This window comes from Chlorocebus sabaeus, chromosome 11, assembly GCF_047675955.1.
Source record: "Chlorocebus sabaeus isolate Y175 chromosome 11, mChlSab1.0.hap1, whole genome shotgun sequence".
NCBI classification, from domain to species: domain Eukaryota; kingdom Metazoa; phylum Chordata; class Mammalia; order Primates; family Cercopithecidae; genus Chlorocebus; species Chlorocebus sabaeus.
The window spans coordinates 62705614-62725889 of NC_132914.1; the positions used below are offsets into that span (position 1 = coordinate 62705614).

Genomic DNA, 20276 nt, shown 5'->3' on the forward strand with positions numbered 1-20276 from the left:
TTTCTATGTGTACTGACATTGACACAATATTTTGTTCCATTAAAAAAAGCAAATAGAACAATAGTATGTGTAGTATGATACCACATTTATTTTTACTATTTTAATTTAAAAATACTCCACCCACACAGAGCAGTTCTTAAACTTTTTGGTTCCCTGTAATTACTGAGGACTCTGGCTTTTGTTTGTGGGAGATATATTTTTATATGTTTTTGTTTATATTAGAAAGATATATTTACTTTCTAATGGTACATATGTATTACAAATACATGTTTATATTAAAAATTAAAACTGAAAAAAATTTATGTATTTAGAATAAGAAAAATGAATCTATTATATGTTAACATAATGTATTTTTATGAAAAGTGACTTTTCCAGAATGAAAACATTCAATGAGAACAGTGGCATTGTTATATATTTTATAAATCTCTTAAATTTGTAGCTTAATAAAAGGAGACTGGATTCTTATCTGCTTCTGTATTCAACCTGTCATGATGTTTTAGTTGAAGTACATCATTAAAATCCAGCCTCACATTGATATGTAGTCAAAACATTGGAAAGTATTTTAGTTGCCTTTTCAGATAATTGTAGATAGATACTCTTCTTTGATATGATACCAAACATCTATAAGTAGTAGTTTCTTAAATGTTAGTTGCAATGTGGAATGTCAAACTGTATCAGTGAACTTTTCGTACTCTTGTCTCATAAAATCCTTTTGTTTATTTTGTACTTTGAATGGATCTTTTACCTATGCATGATGTTATATGCGTGATTGGTTTTTATAAAAATCAGAATTTTTCTTTTTTTTTTTTTTTTTGAGGCGGAGTCTTGCTCTGTCGCCCAGGCTGGAGTGCAGTGGCACTATCTCGGCTCACTGCAAGCTCCGCCTCCTAGGTTCACGCCATTCTCCTGCCTCAGCCTCCCGAGTAGCTGGGACTACAGGCACCTGCCACCATGCCCGGCTAATTTTTTTGTATTTTTAGTAGAGATAGAGTTTCACCGTGTTAGTCAGGATGGTCTCGATCTCCTGACCTCGTGATCCACCCACCTCGGCCTCCCAAAGTGCTGGGATTACAGGCTTGAGCCACCGCGCCCGGCATTCCATATCAAAAAACTGCATTTGTGAATGTTACACAAATCTCATTGGAAAGGTCTTCAAGTATTGTGAAGTTGTCCAGATCACAAAGATGAATGCTAGTTTTCCAAAATTCTACTTTTTACTTGAATGCTCAAATCTTATAATTGGTAACCCAGTCGGTTTTTCTTTAGTTGATAGGCTTACTGCTTTTATGTGTTGAGAATATGTCTGTGAAACATCCATATCTGGAAGAGTTTGCCATTTCTTTGTTCATTTGTAAATAGTACTGCATTTTAAAAAGTGGTGAATTCACTCTTATGATGGCACTGATAAACTAATGATAATAAAGAACTTCCAAACCCGGTGCAGTGGCTCATGCTTGTAGTCCCAGCACTTTGGGAGTCTGAGGCTGGCGGATCACTTGAGGTCAGGAGTTTAAGTCCAACCTGGCCAACATGGTGAAACTTCGTCTCTCCAAAAGTACGAAAAGAAAAAAAAAAAAAATTAGCCCGGCCTGGTAGCTGACGCTTGTAATCCCAACTACTTGGGAGGCTGAGGCAGGAGAATCACTTGAACCCAGGAGGCAGAGGCTGCAGTGAGCCAAGATTGTTCCACTGCACTCCAGCCTGAGTGAGAGAGACTCAGTTCCCAAATATGTAAAATTAAAAACAAAAAAAGCAAAATATTCACACTGATTATATTGGAGTAGTGGGAAAATGCTAACCTTTTTTTTCTTTTTTCTCATTCTTTTTAAATTTTCTGTAATGAATATTTTATGTTATGTAGTTAAAATAAAAATGTTATATAGAGTGTGTTATAAGGGATACCTTACAGAGAGTCGAATGTAGATTAAGAATAGTTATTTTTCTCTATTTTTGTTGTTAGGATTTAGGTCCTGAATATGAAGGTATATTTAACACTTCATTGCAGTGGATCTTAGAAAATGGAAAAGATGTTGGAATAAGGTAAAGGATCTGATTTCCACTTTGACCATGTTGTACTGGGAGAAGTGATTTTGACTTTAAATTCTACCTTACTTATTTTTACATAGGTGTGTTGGTTTTGGCCCTGAGGAAGAATTGACAAATATAACTGATGTGCAGTTTTTACAGTCCACAAGACCACTGATGTCTTTTTGGTGTCGTTTTCGACGTGCTTTTGTTACTGTAACTCACAGATTATTGTTGTTATGCTTAGGTAAGTTGTAAAGGTAAGAAAGGAGATAAATTGCAGTCTGAATTTTTGTGTGTATTTCACTAAATGCCAGAGTTGAGATTTCATTTTTGTGATTGTTGCCACATAAGTCACAGCTAGATGTCTTCTCTAAATATAATAAAAATAATGTCAGGATCATTCTAAGGGCTTAGAAAACAGTAATATAAGGAGAGGTAGGAATAAAACTTTGTCATAAGACTGTCACAAAAAAAACAAGTGTGGTCAGTGTATACATAGAAATCTACTTTAGAAAGTACAATTGAAAAATATAAAAATTGAGCTTATTTTTAAATAATAGTGTTATAAATTAAGTTTATTAAAATTATGTTTTTAAAATGTCATTTACCTAAATTAAAATTTTTATCATTTTTAAATTGATAATAGGGATTTAGGTGATAGGCTTTTTTAAAATTCTTTCTTTCTTTCTTCTTTAAAAATAATTCATTTTGGCAAGCTTTAGTGGCTCACACCTGTAATGGCAGCACTTTGGGAGACTGAGGCAGGAGGATTACTTGCACTCAGGAATTTAAGACCAGTTTGGGTAACATAGTGAGACCCTACCTCTACAAAAAATTTTAAAAATTAGACAGGCATAGTGGCATGTGCCTGTAGTCCCAGCTACTTGGGAAGCTGAGGTAGGAGGATTTCTTGAGCCCAGGAGTTGGAGGCTGCAGTTAGCCATGATTGTACCACTGCCCTCCAGCCTGGATGACAGAGCAAGACCCTATCTCAAAAACAACAACAACAAAAGAAAAATTCATTTTCTTTTTTAAGATGATTTTTATAAGATTTAGTATGTTTAGTCTCATGAGATTCACTTTTCTAGTCATTTTATGCTGCAAAGGAAAACAGTTTGTGAAACATAGTTATATTTAATTTTTTTTAAATAGTAGTTAGAATTTAAATGTTCACTTGTCAAGGTAATGGAAGAAATGCTTTTTTCTAGATAGAAGTGAAACTTTAGAAAATGTTCAGTATTAAATTTTTTTATGTAGTTTTAATCGTATAGCTAATTGGGCCATCTGTCTTGAAGATTCATTCCATTGTGGCAGTTAAAATAATCACTGCAATATTATTGAGTGATATTTACCACAATTTTTAAAACACAAAGTATATTAATATTACAGGTGTAGTGATGGTTTGTGTCGTTCTGCGTTACATGAAATATCGATGGACAAAAGAAGAGGAAGAAACAAGGCAGATGTATGATATGGTGGTGAAGATTATAGGTATGGTATTTCTAAGAATCTCAACTATTTCTAAGAATCTCAACTATTTCTGCAAGAGTCATTGTGTGATTAAACTACAACATTATGTCAAGTGATTGATTCCTTTGTAAATTTTATTTATTTTTAGATGTTTTACGAAGTCATAATGAAGCCTGCCAGGAAAACAAAGATTTACAGCCTTACATGCCTATTCCACATGTACGCGATTCCTTAATACAGCCTCATGACAGGTGTGTTCAAAGCATTATGAGTTCAAGTAAATCAGAAAATATAGGTGCTTTCTGCAGTATTGAAAATCATATTGAGAGCTGTGACCTTTCTCAACTAGACTGACTTACTGCACAGGTTTTGTTTTGTTTGTACTTTATACTCTCTTTCTAAATTCTCTTCTGTTATTCTCCTGATTTTGAGTGACACCTGGATTTCTAAGTCATTCTCATTCCTAGGCATTCTTGATTCTTTGTTGTTAGTCTCCATCTTATTTCCTTTAATTTCATATTGATAAAGAAATAGATGATAGCCAGTGGCTGGTGTTTTACTAATGTTTATTAAGTACTAACTTTATTATTAATGAAGCTTTTAAAGTAAAAACTAAATACAACTTTTTGAAAATAATAGATAATTCCATATCCTGAAGCAGCATCTTGACCCTAGCAGCACATAATCGCCAGTGGAGCTTTGGGGGGAAAAAAAATACAGATGTCTGTGCTCTAGCTCTGGAAATTGAAACTCAGTAAATCTGAGATGAGGTATAGGCATCTAAATCTTCTTTGAATAAACTCCATGAGTAGTGGTAAGAACAGCTAGAGTTAACATTACCTCAGATACTAATATTTCAAAAAGATGACATAAGCCAAGATGATAGTAAATTTGCCATTTTGTCCACTTGATAGGAAAAAAATGAAGAAAGTCTGGGATAGAGCTGTTGACTTCCTTGCTGCTAATGAGTCTAGAGTTCGCACGGAAACACGAAGAATAGGTGGTGCAGATTTTCTGGTTTGGCGGTGGATCCAGCCTTCTGCATCCTGTGACAAAATATTAGTTATACCTTCTAAAGTATGGCAAGGTCAAGGTATGTATTTGTAAACATCAAAAAAGTAATCTTCCAATTTTTCAAAATGACAAAAATGTGTTAAGTGAAACAGTACAATTCAAAGATGTATGAAGGCAAAGCTGTCTTTCTGGTTCCATTTCATAGAAGGAATCAGTGTTAGCTTCTTAAGTATCCTTCCACACTTTTGTCCTTGCTAATGCAAACATAAATGGTTTATCTTTAATAAAGATGAATATTCCTTGAATCTTGCCTATTTCACTTAACAAAGCAACTTAGTATTATATATATTAACTGCATTCTTTTCATCTAATTTCTTTATGTAAATAACACATAATTTATGTTATATATACAGTATAATATATATAACTTGTATGTATATAAGTGAAGTTATAACTTTTTAACTGCTCTTTTTTTTCCAATTTTTGCCTGCCTCCTCTTACTAAGACCTTTCTATTTATATATCCGTCTTTCCAAGTAACTTTTGTGGGTATCTTTCTATATTTTTCTTAATGCCTACATAGTTTCAAAAACATGTATAAATAAGGAAGGGATAAGTTTGTAGGGGGTTTTGAAGATTGGCTGCCATATGTACCCAAACCTTTGCTACACAGAAAAGCAGAAAACAATGCATCAGAAGATTATGATTTTTTCCTATAAAAGTATGTCAATATTTGCTAAACACAGTATTTGTGGAAAAGGTAAGTAAGTTGTTTTGGACATGCAATACAAAGTCCAGTCATTCCTTTTTTATTCTCCAATTAAATTTCGCTTTGAAAAAGCTTGAAAAAGAGGCTTCTTTAAACATGGCATAAAAGTGATGCTCTGTCAGGGTAAATAGCTAAAGCATCCAGGGCTTAATACCTGGGTGATGGGTTTGAGTTGATAGGTGCAGCAAACCACTATGTCACACGTTTACCTGTGTAACAAATCTACATGTCCTGTACATACATCCAGAACTTAAATTTAAAAATGATGCTTTGATGTTGCCAACGATTATACTATTTCCTCTAAATGATGCATGCATTTCAGTTTCCCTATAAACTGAAAATAGAGAATTCCTTATTTTACTTGACCTCTTAACAGTGTTTGACAGTTCAGCCCTCCTTGAAACTTTCTTCATTGGGATTTGGGGATGCCACTTTCTTCTTTTTTTTTTTTTTTTCCCCTCCTACCTCAGACTTTTCTTCAGTCCTTTTCTAGATTATCCTCTTTTTCTTCACCTCTAGGTGTTAGAGTTTCTCAAGGCCATCTTTTTTTTCCCACTGTGCCATCTCTTCCTAGATGATCATCTTGCTGTGACTTAATTTACCATATTGGGATAACTCCCCAATTTTTTATTTTGAATGAAGTCTGGTTTTCACCCAACTATATATTTCTCTACTAGGAGGTGGGCACCACAGATTCAACATGTACACCAGCCTGATCTCTCCAGTGTTCGTAGTCTAGTTAATGATACCTTTTCTGAGTTGATTCTCCATAAACTTAGGGGTAATTCTTAATCTCTCCTTTATCCCTCTTTGTCCAATCTTTCAACAGGTCATGTCATGTCTACTTCATAATATGCCCTGATTCTATCCACTTGTCACCTGCACTGTTGGCCTGTCTTACCCACATCATTATCCTCTCCTCCTTAGACAACTATAATATAATAATAACCTTCTAACTGGTCACCTTGCATTCACTTCTGCTTTTACCTGAGTCTCCATATAACAATGTATTTTAAAATTTGTAGTTTTAAAAGACAGATCTCATGCTCTTCTCCTTAAAAACACTTGAGTGGCTTTCTATTACTCTTACGATAATGCCCAAATATTTTTTGGAGCCTACATCATCTTAAATAATCTGACATCTTCTGTAGATTTATCTTTCTATTCTTACTACTCCAGCCACATTTGCTCCTTCTTGCCCCAGGAGCTGTGTACAAGCAGTCACCTCTGCTTGAAATTTTCCTTTACACACTTCTTTTCACCCTGCTAATTTTTACTCTTCAGTTCCCACATAAATGTCACTTTTTCAGGGAACTTTTATTTTCTCATATGAGGTTAAGTTACTTTTAAAAAGCTGTCTATACTTTCCTTTCTTAGGACTTAATAATCACAGTGGTACTTTCTTGCATGACACTCTTTATCATCTGTCTCTCCCATTAAACTGTAAACTCTTTGATAGCAATGACTATCTGTCTTATTTACCTTAACATCTAACCAGGGTTCTGGCTCCTAGTAAAAGCATGCAGTCAATATTTTTCGAATGAACTGAATAAGTGAATACCTTTCAACAAATTGGAACAATGACAAATAGTAAATCTAACTTGTTTTTGTAGCATTTCATTTAGATAGAAGAAATTCACCGCCAAATAGTTTGACACCGTGTCTAAAGATTCGGAATATGTTTGATCCCGTTATGTAAGTATTATGATCAGGGGTACATGTAACTCTTATTCTGAATATTTGGCTGGAAAATGCATGATATTCTTATAATGGTGTGTCTGTAATTGATAATGTTTTTCTTCTGAATCTCTACTACAGAAACGTTATGTTTTTCTCTTTCATTAAATTCCAAGCAAAGATTTGGCCAAAGGACACTAATATATAAAGATTTGTAACACTTTTATAAATCTTTGTATTCCCTATGAATCCTCATAACAGATAAATAGATAAATGCTTGAGGCAAATTAATGACTCATGTCATTATACATGACTGTCAATATTTTTGCCTCAGTAGAAAATGTAGATGAAAAAATCACTGCTTCTTAAAAATTTCAAATCTCAAATTGTAAAACATTTCCTGTAAAGATGTATACACCTGCTTCTCTACAAAGTCCTGTCTCCACTTGTCAATGTAATATTTGAAGAACTTCTCAGACTTTATAATTCAAACAACATATGCTTCCAGAGAATAGCACAGTCAAAAGTGACTACCTTAGAATTCATAGTATTTCATATATAAGCTGTAATAATTCTTACAGTTAGCTTCCTGAGGGTACTGCTTATCTATCCAGTGATATTACAGATCAAATTCTGTTTAAAAGTCCCGACAGTGGAGTGATATTACAGATCAAATTCTTTTTGTTTTAAAAGTCCCGGCAGTGGTAATTACAGTATGTATAAAATACCCCCAGAGTCTCATCACTCATTGATGAAATTCCAAATAAGTGACAGTAGAATTGGAAATGTGAGGAAGCAGTATGCACACCTGTTTGCACGCGCACGTACACACACACACACACACATAGAGACACCGCCTCTAATTTTGCAGAGATAGAAACAATTAGCAGTGTGATGATACCTCTGTTGGAAATCTCACCTCATATCTTAGGAACTCGCAAGTCCACTATTTTATTACCTAAGGTGAAAATTTGTGATTTAAAGTGAAGTCACTTTCCTCTCTCTCCCACCATCTTTGTCTCACAAGCAAGACAAATGTCCATTACTACAGCAGAAAAACGTTAGAACTGTCGTTATAGTGAGGTGACTGTACAAAATGTTAGTCCTGTATCATTATTTTGGAAAAGAGAAGCTCAAATATAGTATTTACTAAGATTTTTCTTTAGGAATTTGAACATATCATTACAATTAAAGAAAATAACATTCGGCCGGGCACAGTGGCTCCCACCTATAATCCCAGTGCTTTGGGAGGCCGAGGTGGGTGGATCACTTGAGCTCAGGAGTTCGAGACCAGCCTGGGCAACATGGCAAAACCCTGTCTCTACAAAAAATACAAAAGAAATTAGCCAGGATTGGTGGTATGCGCCTATAGTCCCAGCTATTTGGGAGGCTGAGGTGGGAGGATGGCTTGAGCCTGGGAGGCAGATGTTGCAGTTAGCCGAGATCACGCCACTGCACTCCAGCCTGGATGACAAAGCAAGACCCTGTCTCAAAATAAATAAATAACATTTAACTTTTACAACTTTAATAAGTTCACAACTGATTTAAAGTACTTATTAACACTAGAAAGAAAACAGAAATAATTGTAAGTACACAGGATTTTTAAACGTAGGAATGACCCAATCCATTTTTTCTGCAGCGGTGGGCTAGTCTTTTATTGCCTCAGCTCTCTGCAGTCCTTTTTTTTTTTTTTTTTTTTTTTTTGAGACAGAATCTCACTCTGTCGCCCAGGCTGGAGTGCAGTGGCATGATCTAGGCTCACTGCAAGCTCCGCCTCCCAGATTCACGCCATTCTCCTACCTCAGCCTCCCGAGTAGCTGGGACTACAGGTGCCCACCACCACGCCCGGCTAATTTTTTTTTTTTTTTTTTTTTTAGTAGAGACGGAATTTCACCATGTTAGCCAGGATGGTCTCAATCTGAACTCGTGATCTGCCTGCCTCGGCCTCCCAAAGTGCTGGGGTTACGGGCGTGAACCACCATACCCGGCCAGTTCTCTGCACTCTTTTACTGGAAAGTGAGAGGAGGGCTGAGACTTCTGAATTATTATTTTTAAATCCACCTCCTGTTAGTCAACAAACATTTACTTAATACCAATTAAAATCATATGTGGTTTTAAAACTATCCCAATTCTAGTAGTATATATATGTTGTAAGAGACAATGAAGAATTTTTACCGAGTAGGAATATGGTTGTTGATTTTTGTTTTCATTAACTTTTAGGGAAATAGGGGATCAGTGGCATTTGGCAATTCAAGAAGCAATTTTAGAAAAATGCAGTGATAATGATGGCATTGTTCACATTGCAGTAGACAAAAATTCACGTGAGGTAAAGTAACTTTTAATATTGAATTTCATGTTTTGGATTTGTTGCTATTAAACTAAGACTATTTTCTTTCTTTTTTAATATCCCAGGGTTGTGTATATGTTAAATGTCTGTCTCCAGAATATGCTGGAAAGGCTTTTAAAGCTTTGCATGGCTCTTGGTTTGATGGTAAGAAATTTGAGTATTATAAACATTTTGAAAAGATAGTTATAGTTTAATTCTAAACTATACCAGATTTCAAGTAAAAGAATTTAGGTTAGCATTTTTTTGAGTAATAATTTTAGATGACTTTAGTTATGTTTTGTGCTTATATGTCTTTTACCACAGTTAATTTTCTGCAAATATTAAACAGTTTTACTGATCTAAAATATTATTTTTATCTTACAACAGGGAAATTGGTTACAGTAAAATATTTACGGCTAGATAGATACCACCATCGCTTTCCCCAGGCTCTCACTTCCAACACTCCATTGAAGCCATCAAATAAACATATGAACTCTATGTCTCATCTTCGTCTTCGGACTGGCCTAACCAATTCTCAAGGAAGTTCCTGAAAAGATTTCCTTCCATTTCTAAGACTGTTACTTACAATAGGAAAATTCCTGTTTGGCTTTTTGTCTTCCTTTTTAAATGCTTTTTGTATGTAATATTTTTATTGATGAATACATCTCTGAACGTTCCAGAAGTCTTAAGGTTCCAAAGGGATTTAGCAGTGAGGCAGCAATGCTGAGTAGGTAGGATAATTATTTCATTCAGTTTTTGGAGCTCAGTTAAGCCAATGCATTTAAAGTTTTGCATGAGGAACACTGACTTTATTAAGCATTTTCAGATGTGGTGGTTGTATTTTTGCACCAAGAAGTGTTTGGATAACCACACAAAAGCATGATGAAAAGGCTTATTGTAGTCCCATACTTTCTTGTGAACTAATGTTGTGAATTTTTGTATGCAGTCACCTGCATAGTTCCTACAGGCTAATGTGGTAAAACTGTTGATTTCCCAATTTAACCTTAGGTTTCTGTTATAAGTGATTCATTTGCTACAGCTGGAATATGGGAAAATTAATTTGGGCTTAGTGGTTACAAATATGTGTAAGTGGATGTATATGTACTTAAACTGGCTTTGTATATATGTATAAATGCTGGTGGTGGTGAAAGTAGTCTTGTTTTGTGAAGATGTCTGCATTAAAGCAGTAAAATAAGCTTTCTATTTTATTCATAATCTAATGTGTGTGTATATATGTATGTGTATATGTGTGTGTGTATATATAGCTGTATATATATACACACACACAGATATACACATATGGCTGTACTTTTGCATAGATCAAACAGCCAAACACCTGGAAGTATTAGATACAAGTTTAAAATATCTTTTATAGGTTTTATATAAAAATGTCTGAGTATGATTTTGTGTGAAAGTTCTGATACCAGTTGTAATAGATTTAAATTTATGTGAGCAATAAAGAAGAAATTGGCAGATATTGGAAAAATATTTTGTGAAAAGCTGTATTTATTATAGATACCAGGGCTGTGACATAGTACCATTGGGATTAAGTCATTTTCCCAATCTATTTATAATTTAATGATATGTTAGTGCCTCTGTTATATGTCAAGTTTAAAGCAGGGCACATTGTTGCAGCAGAATGTGTATTTGACAAATTATACTTGCAATTTTGGGTCATGAAAGTTTGCAGTATAGTAAATGCACGATTGACCGTTGCTTTGTGCCTCAGTATTTAATTTGTTTCAGTAAACTTACTTTATTACTGTTTATGATTTCAGATAAAAATAGTTGCTGAGTAAATTTTACTTGTAATCTACAATTGGCTTTTTAAAAATAACCTGTTGATATATAATTGTCAGTCCAAATGAATATGTGAAGCAGCTGGAATTGTACCAATTTTGGTTTTATTTAAAGCTCAGTTTCCTTTTCGTTTTATTGTATGCATTGGGTTTGCAGCATGAACTTGCACAGATAATGCACGTTTTCTGGTTAAGTAAACATGATGCACACTATTCTGTAACAGAAAGCCCTATTGTGCCTTACCTATGTGCTTTTATGGGCACCTTGTTTATGAAGAATAAAAAATGATTTGTTATCTGAAGAGAATAAATTTTAAATTCTCAGTTTATGTCTCAGATGCTAACGTGTGAAAATATAAATATATATAATATATAAAGTAACCAATCTTCCTGTATTTTATGTGCATCTTAGTGATTTATCTGAGCTTAGTGACCCCCATCTTGTAACCTGTTGCAAGAGTGAATGTAAAAAATAGTTGTGGCATTTTAAAAGGTCGCCTTTGATGCAGATGCATCTTTTTCTTGCTTCTAAAACATATTTCATGTAAACATTGTACATTTATTATTGTAATATATACTATTATGCAACTTATTTTACCTGAAACTGTTAAGCCGACCAAGATCCCTCCCTGCAAGACAGATGGGAATGTGTATAATAACTAGGTATTTGAGAAGTTCTGAAGTTTGATGTAATCTGTTACTTGTCCTGTTAAAAAAAAAGGAAAAAATTCTAATTAAAAATTTATTAGTTTTTTTTTTATGTGTCTTGGCTTTTTAAAAACTTTTTAAGTGCCCTGTGTCTGTATTTATTTTTTACCCTTGAAAATAGGTGTCTTTAGTTTAAATCAGTTTGACAGTCTATGAATATTTGTGCTTATAAAGGTGAATGAAGACCATAAAGTTAATTTTAACTACCCATCCCCTTAGCATTTTATTTTTTCTCATGAAAATGTCTTCATCCAACTTTCAAGTATTTGAACCAAAATGGGGCAAGAATGTCAATCAGCTGCATCACAAAGCATTAGTTCTGCTAGATACTTTTTCAAGCAAGACTTTCTTTAAAAGGAAGCATTTCTTTTTCTTTTAACATTCTGGCTTGAATTCTATTGCATTATAAACTATTAACAAACAGTTCATAGGCTAGTTACTTTAGCATTGGTTTAGACTTTTTGATATGTTAATCAAGTAAAAAGACTAGATTAGTCAGTCATGTGGTACGCTTATTGATTACTAACAAATGCCAAGTACTATTACGCGTTATACAAAGATGAAAAACACATGACCCAGTCCTCAAGATGGTCACAGTCTAGAGGAAGAACACAGAGCAGATAAAAGATAATGTGGAAAATACAGTGAGAGCGAAACAGGCAGAGGAATTCTGTGAGTAAAGAAAGGCACCTTATGCATCTTAATATAGAGAGAAGACTTCAGGGCAGGTGAGGCAACAACTGAGCCCTATTTTAATTCAGTTGAACACTCTTAATTAGTATAGATACAATTAATTATAGTATACAATTAGTATAGATACAATGATAAAATTTCCCTTCTATTACTGTGGTGAGCTCATGAAAAGGAATGTGATCTGTGTAATTATAAAATCAATACTCATTGGTATGTAGATTCATGAATATCTTGTGAATATTGAAGGCTGATGTTGGATTTTGTTATATTTTCCTTGTATTCACAGTTTGAATGGTAAGTTATGATTTCCAAGTGAACTGTGTTTTGATGTGTCGTGTGCCCAGAACATTTCCTTTAATAAGATTTATCTTGCAGTTCTTCCTCCCTGCTCCTCTTGACATCACATTTTTGTAAGTCCCCTCCATGGCATTTTTGCCTTTTTTTCCCCCTAGAGTTACCTTGGCAAGTCACTTTTTCCAGCTGACTCATACAGGGTGCTAAATCAAACAGAATTTTGGCAATCACTCTTTTGGGAAGGATGCTGAAGAACAGATACTTAAGAACTGAGATGATTAGGAACCAGAGTTGTGCTTTAAATAAACTGAATGTCCAGAATGCTCTTGACCTTTAAGCCCCATTGGTTAAACTTTATGACTAGAAATGCATTCTCATGGTGGTTTTCTATGCCTGAAAACCTCTACTAGGGGTAACAGGATAAACACATTTTATTGATTCTTAGATTTTAAAACCAGCAGAGCCTGTGTAACTCAGATTTACTTTTTCTTTCATGGGTAGACACTGGAGACCTGAGAATGCTCCTGAAACTGGAAAGAGGGCATTATAGGTATAGAGAGCACATGAACAAATATTGATGAGAAACAACCCAGTTTATGCACAAACTAAAAGCACAACTGGGTGTGTTGGCTCGTGTGTAATCCCAACTAGTTGAGAGGCTGAGATGGGAGGATCACTTGAGGCCAGGAGTTTAAGACTAGCCTTGGGCAACATTTAGACCCATCTCTAAATGAGAAAAAGAGTTAGCTGGGCGTGGTGGCTCACACTTCCTAGTCCCCATCTACTTGGGAGGCTGAGGTGGGAAGATTGCTTGAGCCCACAAGTTCGATGCTGCAGTAAGCTATGATCATGCCACTGCGTCCAGCTTGAGTGACAGAATGAGACCCCATATCTAAATAAAATAAATCAGCTGGGCACAGTGGCACAGGCCTGTAATCTTAGCACTTTGGGAGGCCGAGGTGGGCGGATCACTTGAGGCCAGGATTTCAAGACCAGCCTGGCCAACATGGTGAAACCCCGTCTCTACTACAAAAAAAAGAAAATAGCCAGGCACGGTGGCACGCACCTGTAGTCCCAGCTACTCATGAGGTTCAGGCATGAGAATTGCTTGAATGTGGGAGGTGGAGGTTGCAGTGAGCCAAGATCACACTACTTCACTCCAGCCTTGGTGAGCAAGACTCACTCGAAACAAAAAAACCAAAAAAAACCATAAGCAGTTTCTTATGACTGAATCACTAAGCTTAAGGACATAAATAGATAAGAGGGGTAGGCAATGGTTACACCATGGAAGTCTTTGTAGGTCACATGAAGATTGGATGTTGGATATTAAGGGGAGTTTAGGTGAGAAATGGATGATACGGATTTATTGACATGAAAAATAGAGAAAAGATTTGAAGAATAAGAAAATGGGAAAGACTTGATTAATTATTGAGAGAGAAACTGATATCTAATTATTTAGCATGGGAAATCCAAAATCCCAACATTTTAAGGAACAGATTGGATAGGAAAAATGATAAATTGGGGTTTTGGCTATGTTGAGTTTGACCTGCCTACAAAACATTTAGGTGGTGGTTTCTAGCAAGTGAAGGGGGATCTACATTTCTGAGATATTTTAAGAACTGTCTGAGGGAGGTACAATTTGGGAGTTAGAACCATGACCTTGGGTTAGATGACCTAGCGAGTCCAAATGGTTAATCACATTTCTGCCATACTTACCTGTGTGGCCCTTAGATGGGGATTGGGGATGGGGTGAAGTAGAAAGGAAAATTTGAACTAAATTAAGAAGGTAGAATTTGAGAAAGTGTTTCAATGATGTGAAGTTAAAGTGTAATCTAATATGACCATCACATTTCTGGTTTGGGTAGCTGGTTGGCTGGTGATGACATTCCCCAAATTATAGATTACAATTGTCCCATGGTATCTGCAGGGGATTGGTTTCAGGACCCCTGTGGACACTAAAATCCACAGATGCTCAACTCCCATACATATAAAATGGCATAATATTTGCATTCAGTCTACTCATACCCTTCCATGTACTTTAAATCATCTCTAGATTATTTTTAATACCTAATACAATGTTATTGCTATCTAAATAGTTGTTATACTGTATTTTTATTATTTACATTTTTTTTGAATATTTTCTGTCTGCAGTTTGTTTAATCCACAGATTTAGAGCTTGTGGATACACAGGGCTGACTGCACTAGAGGAGGGGAGCAGGAAGTCAGTTATGGTGCTAGATAAGATGTCCTAAAATTGACACAATAAGGCAAAATGATCCCTCTGACTTCTCTTTGTCTACTGCAGAACATTGTTGGAGGAAGGGCAAGAGGGGACTGTCTCTGAGAATCTCTCCTCTCCACAAAACAGAATTAGCTTTTAAAATGTTCTGCCATTGCCTGTGATTGTTTGATATTGATTAGAAATTTTCCTAGTTTGTAGAAAAATGAGATTTTGTATAGGTCTAGAAACCTGCGGCTGTCGAAAGAAGGAATACATGCTAAAGTTGACTTTTGTCAACTGTTAAGAACAGTTTTGAACTGTTCTTAAATGGTTTATCTTACACTCAAAACTAGAAATTTGTTTGAGGCTTTATGTTAGACAGCCTGTGTAACTGTAATCAAGTCATTTGGCCTGAAAGCCTTTTTCTTTTTCCTCTTCCTCTTTTTTTTTTTTTTTTTTGGTGACTTCATTTTGTTGAAGTGATTTAAAAATACAGCTTTTAAAGGGCAGTCCTATTTTTATAGTTCCAAATGTTGCCATACTTCTCTTGACCAAAAAAAAAAAAAAAAACAAAAAAAACACTAATGTGGAATTTTGAAATCTCAGTGACTATTTCCTACCAAATAATAGTGAAATTCAAGTTGGATTTTTCAAGGCCTGCCTTTATCTAGACAGGTGCTATTTCAGAGAAATATGTCAGTTGTGTAATTAATAGTTTTCTAATGGCCACATTAAAAAAAGTATAAAATGGGTAAAATTAATTTTAGTATGTTTAACCTTATGTATTCAAATTATTTGAACCTGTCTTTAAAAATGTTATTTTACATACTTCAAAAATCTGGAGTATATATTATAGCTAAGGTGACCCTGGGATATATGACTTAAGTGCTAAAACCTATACAGTGGGCAACTTTATTTACAGCCTATCTTAATCCAGATTTGACATTTTAATTAGAAATACTTGATCTATATTGAGATATCAAAAAATCTACAGTTGAAACAGTAGATTCACATACCCAAGTTCTTCCCAAATACTTAAAAGTTTTAAAATTTAAATTCAAATTTAAATTAATTTGAATTAATCAAATTAAAACTTGAGTCCTTCAGTTGTACTACCCACATGTAGCCAATAGCCACATGTAGACAGTGGCTACCATGAGTACAAGTCTAAACCAACCTGTACCTTTCCAGCCAAATCCCAGTCCTCATCCATCTACCTGTGCTCCAGTCGAACTAAACTGTTTGCCTGTCTTCTATATACCTAACTTTTACTTGATTCTGCCTTTTCTGATGTTGCTCTCTGGCTTTACTGATAACCATCCTATTATGCCTCCTTCACTTAACTTTCTCCAGCCACACTGGTTTTCTATGTCTCCTGTATACTTTCTATCTACAGGGCCTTCATACTTGCTGATCTCTGCCTGTAACATTACTTCCCTGGGACCAGATCTTTGAATGGCCTGCTCCTCCTTATTCAGGTTTCAGTTCACATCTCTTCATAGAGATCTTCTCTGGCCTTTCTCTTTTAAATTGCTGTTTTATTTTCTTATTAATATCTGAAAGTATCTTATATGTTTGTTACCTATATCCCGTGCTACAATATCAATCCCCATAAGAATAGGGAGTCTTATTTTTGTGGTGTTTGCTTGATTTTTAAGTCCCCAAATAGTGTCTGGTTGAAATTAGGTGCTCAGTATATATTTTTTGAATCAACCCATACACTTTATTCTGTTACTCTGCATCTAAAATTAAGTTTGTGTTTTGATTCTAGGGAGTTCAATATAACTTTCAGGGACCTAATTTCTTCTTAAGTAGTGCTTTAGCAGAATCCCACAGATTTTGATGTGTTGTATTTTCATTTGCATTCAGTCCAGAATACATCCTAATTTCCTTTTTGAGTTCTTCTTTGCCCCCTGGGTTATTTAGGAATGTGTTATTTAGTTTCCTGATACTTGAGGATTTTCCAGGTAACTTTACTTACACTTTTGATTTCTAATTTTATTCCTTTAGCATCCATTGAATGATTTAAATCCTTTTAAGGTTGAGACTTACTTTATGGTCCACAACACAAACTTTCCATAAAAATTCTATGTGTACTTGAAAAAGAGTGCTTTCTGCTGTTATTTGGTGGGCTGTTTTATAAATGTAAATTTGATGAAGTTGTTTGATAGTATTATTCAAGTCTGTATTCTTACTAATTTTTCATCTACCTGATAATTATTGAGAAGGATTATTGAAATCTCTAACTATAATTGGGAATTTGCCTGTTTCTTGCAGTTCTGACAGGTTTTGCTGCATGTATTGCAAAGCTCTCTTATTATGTATATAAATAATCAGGGTTGTTATATTCTCTGTGTTTTGACTCCTTTATGGAAGTGATCTTTATCCCGGATAATATTCTCTGCTCTGAAATCTACTTTGATATTAAGATAGCCACTCTAGCTTTCTTTTGATAAGTGGTAGAAGGGTATATCTTTTTTTCATTTATTTTTAACTTATTCATATCTTTATATTTAAACTATGTTTCTCGTAGGCAGTATTTAATTAGATCCTTTTAAAAGATCTGGTCTGATAATCACTCAATCTCTGCCTTTTAATTGGGGTATATACAGCATTTACATTTAACATTTAATGTGATTATTCATTGGTTAAGTTTAAGTCTGTCATTTTGCTGTTTATTTTTTATTTGTCTCATCTGTTGTTTCCTTTTCCTTTTTTCCTACCTCTTTTGGACTGTATGTGAAATTAGTCTCTTTCTGAATGCGAAATTAGTCTTCCTCCTAAAAGTTGTGGACTGGCTTCGTACAGTGGCTCATGCCTGTAATCTGAACACTTTGGGAGGCTGAGGCAGGAGGATCACTTGAGCTCAGGAGTTCAAGTCCAGCTTGGGGAACATAGTGAGACCCTGTCTCTACTTCAAAAAAAAAAAAAAATTAACTGGGCATGGTGGCATGTGTCTGTAGTCTCAGCTATCTGGGAGGCTGAAGCAGGAGGATCACTTGAGCCCGGGAGATAGAGGGTGCAGTAAGCTATGATTGTGCAACTGCACTACAGCCTCAGTGACAGAGCAAGACTCTGTCTCAAAAAAAAGAAAAAGTTGTGGCCATTAGCTTGAAATTCGACATAGATTTGTGGAAAAGATTCTTGCAGCATTTGGTTTTTGATCACAAGTTTGGACGATAGTTTTTTTAAAAAAACACCTTAGTATGCATATGGACACAAAGGTTGATTAAAGGGTGATAATGAAATACAGAGAGATGGTTTTGGGGATGCACTGCTCCTACAAGGGGCTCTGTAGAGTTAGTAAGGGGAGGTAGTTGTTAGACTTCCTTACTCCATCATCACTCCATTTTTTTAGTCCCTCTTTCATATTTTCCATCTCTTTGTCTTTCTGTACAACATACTGAGAAACTTCTTCACATCCATTTGTGAGTACACTAATTTTATGTTCAGCTGGGTTTAATCAACTCATAAATAGAATTTTAAAAATTTGTCTTTATGAGATATATTAGGTGTATTTATCTCAACTTTATTGAGATATAAGTCACGTATCATACAGTTCATCTATTTAAAGTGTATAACTTAGTAGTTTTTAGTGTATTCACAGAACTGTGTAACCAGCACCACAATCGGTTTTAGAATATTATCATCACCCCAAGAAGAAACTTTACACCTCTTAACCATCACTCCCAATCCTCTTAACCCTCACATTCCTAGGCAACAACTAATCTTTCTGTGTCCTCATATTTTCCTATTCTGAACATTTCATATAAACGTAATCATACAATATGTGGTCCCTTGTGGCCAACTTCTTTCACTGAGAGTAATGTCAGGGTTCATCCATGTTGTAGCATGTATCAGTACTTTATTGCTTTTTATAGCTGAATAATATGTATAGATACACCATATTTTATTTATGTGTTGTTAGTTGATGAACATTTGGGTTATTGCCACTTTTTTGCTTATTATGAAGAATGGTGGTATGACCATTCATATACTAGTTCTCAAATAGATACAGGTTTTCATTTATCTTGGGTATAAGTAGGAGTGGAAGTGAAGGTTGTGGCAACCCACAAGTCATATGGTAACTCTATGATTAACATTTTGAGGAACTGTCAGGCTGTTTTCCAAAGCAGCTGTACCATTTTACATTCTCACCAGCAGTGTATGAAGGTTCCAGTTTCTTCTCACCCTCTTCAATACTGATGATCTTTTTTAAAACCATCCTAGTTGGTATGAAATGGTGTCTTAGTGTTGCTTTGATTTGCATTTTCCCTGCTGGCTTGTGATGTTGGGCATGTTTTATGTGCATATTGGCATTTATATATCTTCTTTGGAGAAATACCTATTCAGATCATTTGCCCATTTTTAATTGGGGTATAGCCTTCATTACTGTGTTGTAAGAGTTCTTTAAATGTTGTAGATCACAAGTCCCTTATCAGATTTCGATGTGCAAATATTTTCTCCTATTTGTGGGCTCTTTACTCGCTTGATGATGTCTTTTATAGGACAAATGTTTTAAATTTTGATAAAGTCCAATTTATTTTTTGTTGTTGCTTGTGGTTTGAGTATTTAAGAAACCATTGCCTAATCCAAGGTTATAATGATTTACACCTATGTTTTCTTCTAAAAGTTCTATTGCTTTTCCTTTTACATTTAGGACTTTGATCCATTTTGAGTTAATTTTTTAATATTGTGTGAGGTAGTAGTCCAACTTCATTTTTCTGTATGTGGGTATCCATTTGCGACATCCCATGAGATATCCCAGCACTGAGCTATCTGTTGAAAAGACTGTTCCTTACCCAACTGAATTGTCTTGTCACCCTTGTCAAAAATCTACTGATTGTAAATGTGAAGGTTTATTTCTGGAATCTCAATTATATTTTATTGATTTATATGTCCATCCTTATGCTAATACCACACTGTCTTGATTACTGTAGCTTTCTAGCAAGTTTTTAAATCAAGAAGTGTGAGTCCTTCAACTTTGTTTTTCTTTGTCAAGATCGTGTTGACTATTCTGGATCCTTCAATTTCCTAATAATTTTGGTGGGATATGCTTCAATTATTGCAAAAAAGCCAGTTGGCATTTTGACAAATTATTTAAAATCATGAAACGATAATTTTCAGTTTATGTTTGATTTCTGCTCTATAATCAAAGAATCATTTTGCATAATATCCCAGGCTTCATTTTGAAAACGGTCTCTCTCTGATCATATAATTCCTTTTGGCTCTTCCTGTGGTCATTTTTGTTGTTGTTTGTTTGTTTCTGAGACGGTTT

At 34.8% G+C, this 20276-nt stretch overlaps 1 protein-coding gene across 1 annotated transcript in view; it reads left to right on the forward strand.

Moving 5' to 3' along the window:
* LEMD3 (LEM domain containing 3) overlaps positions 1–11474 on the forward strand; it is an 80179-nt gene extending 68705 nt beyond the window's left edge. Inside the window, exons 5-13 of the mRNA XM_008003910.3 lie at positions 1961–2040; positions 2127–2272; positions 3418–3519; positions 3647–3749; positions 4413–4591; positions 6894–6975; positions 9178–9283; positions 9370–9448; positions 9671–11474. Coding sequence (XP_008002101.1) covers positions 1961–2040; positions 2127–2272; positions 3418–3519; positions 3647–3749; positions 4413–4591; positions 6894–6975; positions 9178–9283; positions 9370–9448; positions 9671–9834 — 1041 coding nt within the window. The 3' untranslated portion in view covers positions 9835–11474. The remainder of the gene's footprint in view (positions 1–1960; positions 2041–2126; positions 2273–3417; positions 3520–3646; positions 3750–4412; positions 4592–6893; positions 6976–9177; positions 9284–9369; positions 9449–9670) is intronic.
* The last annotated feature ends 8802 nt before the right edge of the window (positions 11475–20276 follow it).